The sequence below is a fragment of the Falco naumanni genome, chromosome 1 (genome assembly GCF_017639655.2).
Source record: "Falco naumanni isolate bFalNau1 chromosome 1, bFalNau1.pat, whole genome shotgun sequence".
Lineage (NCBI taxonomy): Eukaryota > Metazoa > Chordata > Aves > Falconiformes > Falconidae > Falco > Falco naumanni.
Genome location: NC_054054.1, coordinates 118,972,588 through 118,979,423, shown reverse-complemented (window position 1 = coordinate 118,979,423; position 6,836 = coordinate 118,972,588). Strand labels below are relative to the sequence as shown.

At 51.0% G+C, this 6,836-nt stretch overlaps 1 protein-coding gene across 2 annotated transcripts; it reads left to right on the top strand.

Annotated features, from left to right (window-relative positions):
* Nucleotides 1-66: 66 nt before the first annotated feature.
* CDK3 (cyclin dependent kinase 3) lies at nucleotides 67-6,466 on the top strand. 2 transcript variants are annotated; one of them, XM_040581235.1, is made up of 8 exons: nucleotides 67-2,064; nucleotides 2,888-2,965; nucleotides 3,348-3,468; nucleotides 4,000-4,170; nucleotides 4,600-4,710; nucleotides 5,082-5,083; nucleotides 5,476-5,671; nucleotides 6,069-6,466. In XM_040581235.1, the coding sequence occupies exons 1-8, from the start codon at nucleotides 1,937-1,939 to the stop codon at nucleotides 6,192-6,194; spliced, it is 933 nt and encodes a 310-aa protein (XP_040437169.1). In that variant the 5' UTR covers nucleotides 67-1,936; the 3' UTR covers nucleotides 6,195-6,466. The 2 variants fall into 2 exon arrangements, with proteins under 2 accessions (XP_040437169.1, XP_040437159.1); XM_040581225.1 differs by lacking the exon at nucleotides 5,082-5,083 and having other exon boundaries at nucleotides 4,600-4,701; nucleotides 5,468-5,671.
* Nucleotides 6,467-6,836: the final 370 nt, after the last annotated feature.

The following is a 6,836-nucleotide window of genomic DNA, read 5'->3' as shown; positions in this document are numbered from 1 at the left end:
TAAAACCCTCTTTCTTGCTAAGGCAAATGCATTAGGCCCTGCAGAAACCCATGGGTGATGTGAGAAAATTTAGCAAAATGCAATTTTCTACCTTCTCCTAAGCACGGAGTGCGTAAGGAAGTGTTAGGCTTTGAAAAAGTTACAAGAAGAGGAGATGAAGTTACATCAGAGCCACTCTGGTTTAAGAACATGGTGCCAGGCCCACCTAGCAGAATTAAACCATCAACAAAAAGACAAAAAAATCACTAATGTAGGATGAGAATAAAATGTTAGTGCAAGAGAGAGAAGGCTCCTGTGCTGCAGGAATCCCTGGATGTGGAGTGAACTCGGACTGTGGTTTGTGGGAGAATTCAGCCATCTACAGCCTTTTCTGCTTCTGGCTCAGATTTTCTGGTGAAATGTTCAGAAAATAAGGACTGAAGCCATACAATGCACAGCAGCAGATCGAAATGCAACAGGTATTGGCAAAGTCCCCTGTTACCAAGAGGCTTGATTCGAGGGGCTGAGATGGCTCAGTAGTTACAGTGCTTGCTATAATCTTTAATCGCAGTTACGTTTTTCTTCACGCAGTGACAGAGATCCAAAAGCCCTGCCTTGGCACACTCTCTGTTCAACCCAAGTCCAAAAACATGATCTCAAGAGGCAAGATTTTAACCTGGTTTTGTAAGAGGCAATGATGAGTCTGTCGTAATGTGTTTATGTTTACACCTCATCTGCTGTCTGTTCTACCTTCCTTCCCACGCTTCAATTTTATCCAAATGGCCAAGCTTGCCAGAGAGTTGGGAATATCCAAGATGCCAGGACTGGGAATATCCAAGATACCAGGACTAGGAATATCCAAAATACCAGGTTCCTACAAGTGTTATGAAAAAAAACCCACAAACCCAACCAGCCAGGAAGAGGAGGGCAAATTTGGCAATGACTCCGGATGGAGATGTGAGTGCAAACTCAACTTCACAAGCCACTGGAGAACCCACACAGGAGTCTGCCGTGGCTGTGTGGATCCCTCTTCAGCCACAGAGCAACTACTCTTTGGTTCTTTCAAATCAGCAAAATCAGGATCAATTTTAAAAAGGTTTTGAGCCAGTGGCTCAGCAATGAGCTCATTCCTTTTTAGGTCACTTAAAAGTTGGGGTCTGCACCGTGGACCCACATAGTCAGTGGGCTGCCATGTCCTGCTGTGCCCACCCAGAAACATGGAGTCCCCAAGCCCTCCAGAAGACAGTCCCTGTGGCTCTACCTTTCCTGGTACCACAGTGCATAATATTATTTTAATCTTGTCTGCTGTCAGCTGTCAAGTCAATGATTAATCCCTTCCAAGGACATCTTCCAAAAGGCTGACCAAGCGGTGCAGCCCACAGAAAGGAGGTTCAAGGGACAATTGCACAAGACTCGAACCAAAACCAACAAACCAAAACCAACCTAAAAAAAAAAAAAAAAAGGGAAAAAAAAAAAAGACATTTTTGCTGTGTGTTTGACCTGAGCGTGTCCCAGGGAGCCCTAATTATGCACCACGTCCCCTGATGCCAGGCACTGCAGAAATAGCCAGAGAGCTTCCCTTGGCCCTGTGCAGCCCCTCTGCCTTTCCTGCAGGCCCAAAGTGCCTCTTTACATCCATTTTGCTCAATTTTTGCCTCAGCCAGCACACCACACAGCCCAGGCCCCAGAGCCACCAGCCCTGGGCAGCCGGTGCGTGGTGTGTTTGGCTCTTTAGACCCCCAGCCGCCCCCAGACACCCCCAGCCGCCTCAGTTCAAGGCAGGTCCCTAAGCTGAGGGAGCAGCAAAGGGGGACCCAGACCCCAAAAGCAGCTCAGGGGACACACGGGGAGAGCAAACACTTTCCGTGCATTTGGCGTCCCCGCCCCCCCTTCATTTTTTCTCCTCAGAAAGCGGCGCCAGCCACCCTTGCTGCCGTCGGCAGGCTGAGGCAGCAGCATGGACACCTTGCAGGAGGTGTTTCAGAAGGTGGACAAGATCGGGGAGGGCACCTACGGCGTGGTGTACAAGGCTCGCAACAAGCGCACAGGGCAGCTGGTGGCCCTCAAGAAGATCCGCTTGGACTCGTGAGTAGGGCAGAGCCGTGGCCCTGGGGCCACCATGGCCTGGCCTAGCCCAGTGCCCACCCAGCCTGCCATGGGACTGAGCAGGAGGGCCCTGAGCCCAGCCCAGCATCCAAAACGGCGCTAGAGGCTCAAAAAAGCCTGATGTGAGGGGAAAAAGTATTTCTACCAGCTCCTGCAAGCAGCTAGGGCCTGGCCCAGTGCTACCTGGCCCTGGTTCCATGGTGGCGCAGGGCAGGGGGAAGAGGCCACCATTTTGGGAGGTGGCCTGTGCCCCAGGGCTGTGGTGCTGGTGCCTGGTGAGGCTCAGCCTCCCATCAGGGTTGACTTCAACCTCTCCAGGCTGGGGACTGAGGAGATGAAAGCTCGTTACTGATCCCCTGGGTCGGCCCTGGGCTCTTGTTGATGACCACTGCTGGTGTGGACCAGGGGCCATGGTGGTGGGACTGCACCCCATGGTGGTGGCCCCTCGGGGTGATGGAGGTGGGTGCCTGAGGGGCAAAGAGCTTTCATGTCCCCACACATCCAAAAAGCAAGGCTTGGGCATTTAAACCGTTGTTGTTTCTTCAAATGTACCTTCAGGTGCTCCCAAACAAGCTCTGCCCAAGAGCTTGCACTTCTAGGTCACTCCCTCTCCTTCCCTGTGCCTCCATTTCCCTCTGCCTCACCCCAGCCTCACGCACGGCTCTGTCCCAGACTCAGAGTGCCTGGTATGAGATTCCCTCAGGTGATGGGGTACCATGGAGGAGAGAAGGGGCACAGGGCCTCAATAGGCTGTGGGATCCCACTGGGGAATGGGGTACCACACAGCCCATCTCTGCTGCAGGGAGATGGAGGGCGTCCCCAGCACCACGATCCGAGAAATCTCACTGCTGAAGGAGCTGAAGCACCCCAACATAGTCAGGTAAGACCTGGACGAATCGTCCACACAAGCTCATTGATGGGCTTCTGCACGGGGAGCTCTGGGTACAGGCAGCAAGAGAGGTTTTCCTGTCTTCCCCTGACTGCACAGACAGAAGCAAAATAAACAGAAAAATGCAGGAATCACTTGCATTTCCCTGGTTCACAGCAATAACTCACAGCACTGCTACTTCACTCCAGCAACACAAGCTGGTCCAAGATGATGCTGCCCCATACTATTTGCTACTTATTTATATCTGCCTGCCTCTGCTCCAAAGGACTTGAAGAACAGAGGCAGCTGTGGGAGGAGGGATGTTTGTCTATTTGCAAAGGTCTGGAGAAGGTGCTGAAAGGTACTGAAGGGAGCATTTGCATTTCTTTTACAGGCTCCTGGATGTCATACACAGCCAGAAGAAGCTCTATCTGGTGTTTGAGTATCTGAGTCAGGACCTGAAGAAATACATGGACTCATCCCGAACTGGAGAGCTTCCTTTAAGCTTGGTCAAGGTACAGTGTGGAAGGAGTGCTAACAGACAAGGCAGAGAGCATGTGTTCTTGCTGCCGTCTGCTGGGCAGCACCAGCACCGAGCTGCTCTTACCCAGACTATGTCTGGAAGAGATTCATCCTTGGCTGGAGGCATTCACCCTCAGTTCTCAAACATTTCAGCTGGGAAATCCTCGTGGCACTATTGCTCAGCGCGTTTATTTCCCAGCCGTTTCCAGGCTCTCCAGCCCATCTCACTGCAGAACAAATTGCTATTAAGAGGACAACTGAGGGATCTATTGCTAATTGCCTTTGTATGGAGTAATGGATGGGTAGAAGGGACTGCCAATGGCTGGATTGGAGTCTCTCTGTCGCCATGTAGGGTGGGAGAAAGTTATTGTGCATCTCTAGTGTCCCACAAGCCTGGCGTTGCATTATAGCAAGGTCTTTTTTCCTATTCAGGTCTATAAATGATCCGAAGTGTATTGGTTCACACAGTTCAGCTTTCAGAGTGGTTTCATCATGGTCTTGTCTGAAATCTTTTCTCTCCTTAGAACTACCTTTTCCAGCTGCTGCAGGGTGTGAGCTTCCTCCACTCGCACAGAGTCATCCACAGGGACTTGAAGCCGCAGAACTTGCTCATTAACAATGCAGGAGCAATTAAGCTGGCTGATTTTGGACTGGCAAGAGCTTTTGGAGTCCCCCTGCGGACATACACTCATGAGGTATTGTTGAGGCTCCCTACCACCTGAGAGCAGGGTACACAATCCATAGTGGGTGAACAACAGCAACATGACAAGTTACTCATTCATAACTGGGCACAGCTGTGCCCAGTCATGTGCTCTTAACCTAATCCCCAGCTAACAAGTTACCTCATGTCCCCACAAAGTGTGCTGACTGCTTTTACCCTAGCCTGCCTGCAAGATGGGTTCCCACCTTCTTTGCACAGGGTATATTTATTTGTTCCAGAGTGTTCTGTTGAAGAACGATCTGTTAATCCCAATCTTGCTGTCACTAAGGCATCTGCTAATTCAGCATGGCCTTGACACACTCTTGATTTGTACAGTCACTGCATTACAGCTAAGAAGAGAGGATCCCATGCCTCTGGTTTCACCCAGGGAAATGACAAATCTCGTTTGTTGGTTCCTTACCAGGTGGTGACTCTGTGGTACAGAGCCCCTGAAATACTGTTGGGATGCAAATACTACTCGACTGCTGTGGATATCTGGAGCATCGGCTGCATCTTTGCAGAAATGGTAGAATGGGTTTAAACAATCTTTTTAATGAGCAGGGAGGATGGATCTGCAATGGGAAGTGGGGAAGGAGGGACAAGACGCAGAACATCTGTGATACTACTGTGGTCCCACCCCGTGCTGGTTAGCTGATCCTAAGCTGCAGCCTCAGAAGGAAATCTGCCACCCTCAGGGGCCTGGTGGAAGGCAAAGAAGCCTCTGTAGTCTGGCTGCAGCTCCAGGTGCATGGGAACGTGATGCCTTTTCTTGCAGATGGGGAAACTTCAGTCTTGTTGCTGCAGCATTTTGATCCCGGGAGGAGATAGATGACTCTCTTGCTGATGTCTTCACAGTGGGCTGTAGAGAATGAGGACTCTCTCAACATGGCAAAGTGGATCTCCTAGGGGTCCATACTCCACTTTGAAAAGCTCTTGTTATCCATGCACTATGCCTAGTTCCCAAAGCCCCCAAACTGCAGATCAGCAGAGCTTGGGCAAGTAGGCAGGGAGGGAACTAGCTGGCAAGAGTGGCTGTTAGGAAACTGGAGACAAAGAGGGATAAGAGACTGGCTGAAAGAGGGACAGCCTCAGGGGAGCATGGATCCATGGAGAGGAGCTGGAGACAAGCAGTCAGACACCTGTGACTTTCCCAGTCACTGCCTGGCAGAACCACTGCATTGTAAGGTCTGTGCAGTTGCTTGCATCTGCTGGAACAAGGGGTTGCTTGCAGTGGGAACTGAGGCACGCAGCTGATGGAAAGGTGGGAACTGGCACTTTTCCCCCCCCTGCAGGTGACCAGGAAGGCTTTGTTTCCAGGGGACTCTGAGATTGATCAGCTTTTCCAGATCTTTCGCACCCTGGGCACTCCCACTGAAGCGACCTGGCCTGGAGTGACCCAGCTGCCTGACTACAAGGGGGACTTTCCCCGATGGGCAAGGAAAGAGCTGAAGGAAATTATTCCCAACTTAGATCGAGATGGTAGAGACTTGCTGATGGTGAGTGAGGGCTCAGAACAAGACCTGGGAACAGACAGGACCATTTCATACCGGGCAAATAATAGGGATATTTGGGACTGACCTACCTGGAAGTGGGTTAGCTAATCTGGCTCTGATGTTAATCTCTGCAACTGTAAAAAACACCGAATCATTAAGTAGGGCTCAGTCCTGACTCTGAAGCAGGGCTGTCGTTGTGGGTTCCTCTAGGAAACCACTGCATCAAGGGTCAAGAAAGCCTTCTACCATAATCCCCACAGTAACTTCAACTGTGGGTTACTCCCAAAGCCCAGAGAGCTGAAAGCAGGATGAACGCGAGCATCTGGGCCAAGGCGTGTGCAGAAGGAATCGATCATTTGGTTTTTAAAATCCTAAATCTGCTGTGGTTTTCCTCTCACAGCAATTGCTCCTGTATGATCCCAGCAGGCGCATCTCGGCCAAGACAGCCCTCAATCACCAGTACTTCTCCTGGAGAAGCCCTCGGAGTCCTGAAGAGCAACGTGCGCTGCAGAAACACCGCAGATGAGAAGACATAGGCCTCCCCACGCACTTGCAGCTCCGGGTAGCAATGCAGACCTGGTTTTGGGCTTTTAGCAGCGGGCTGGCTGGAACCCAGGGTCACTTCTGCAGAGCCTGGAGGGGGACATTCTTGTGTTTAGAGACTCAGCCTGTTGCTGGGGGCAAGTTTGTCTGGGCTACAGCCAGTAGAGCTGTTTTGAAGAGGTTATGTGCAAAAGGGTGGGAGGCAGTTTTCAGCATAAAACTGAAATGTAGATGAGAGCATCCTTCAGATGTTTGTTCTTGCGTTAGACTCAGCCTGTTGCTGGGGGCAAGTTTGTCTGGGCTACAGCCAGTAGAGCTGTTTTGAAGAGGTTATGTGCAAAAGGGTGGGAGGCAGTTTTCAGCATAAAACTGAAATGTAGATGAGAGCATCCTTCAGATGTTTGTTCTTGCGTTAGTCGGTAAGATAAGGTGACACACAGTGACGTCTGTCTGACAGACCGGAGCATCCTCGGGTCTGTCGGTGGCAGTTTCTGACGCCAGGGCGTGCTGGAGCTCCACTTTGGGTATGGTAGCACTTCTCTGCTCAGCTCTTTGCTGCTGTTAACAAAGACCGGGCTTGTCAGCACTAAACAAGTTCTTTAATCTGAGCTGTTTTACAGAGCTG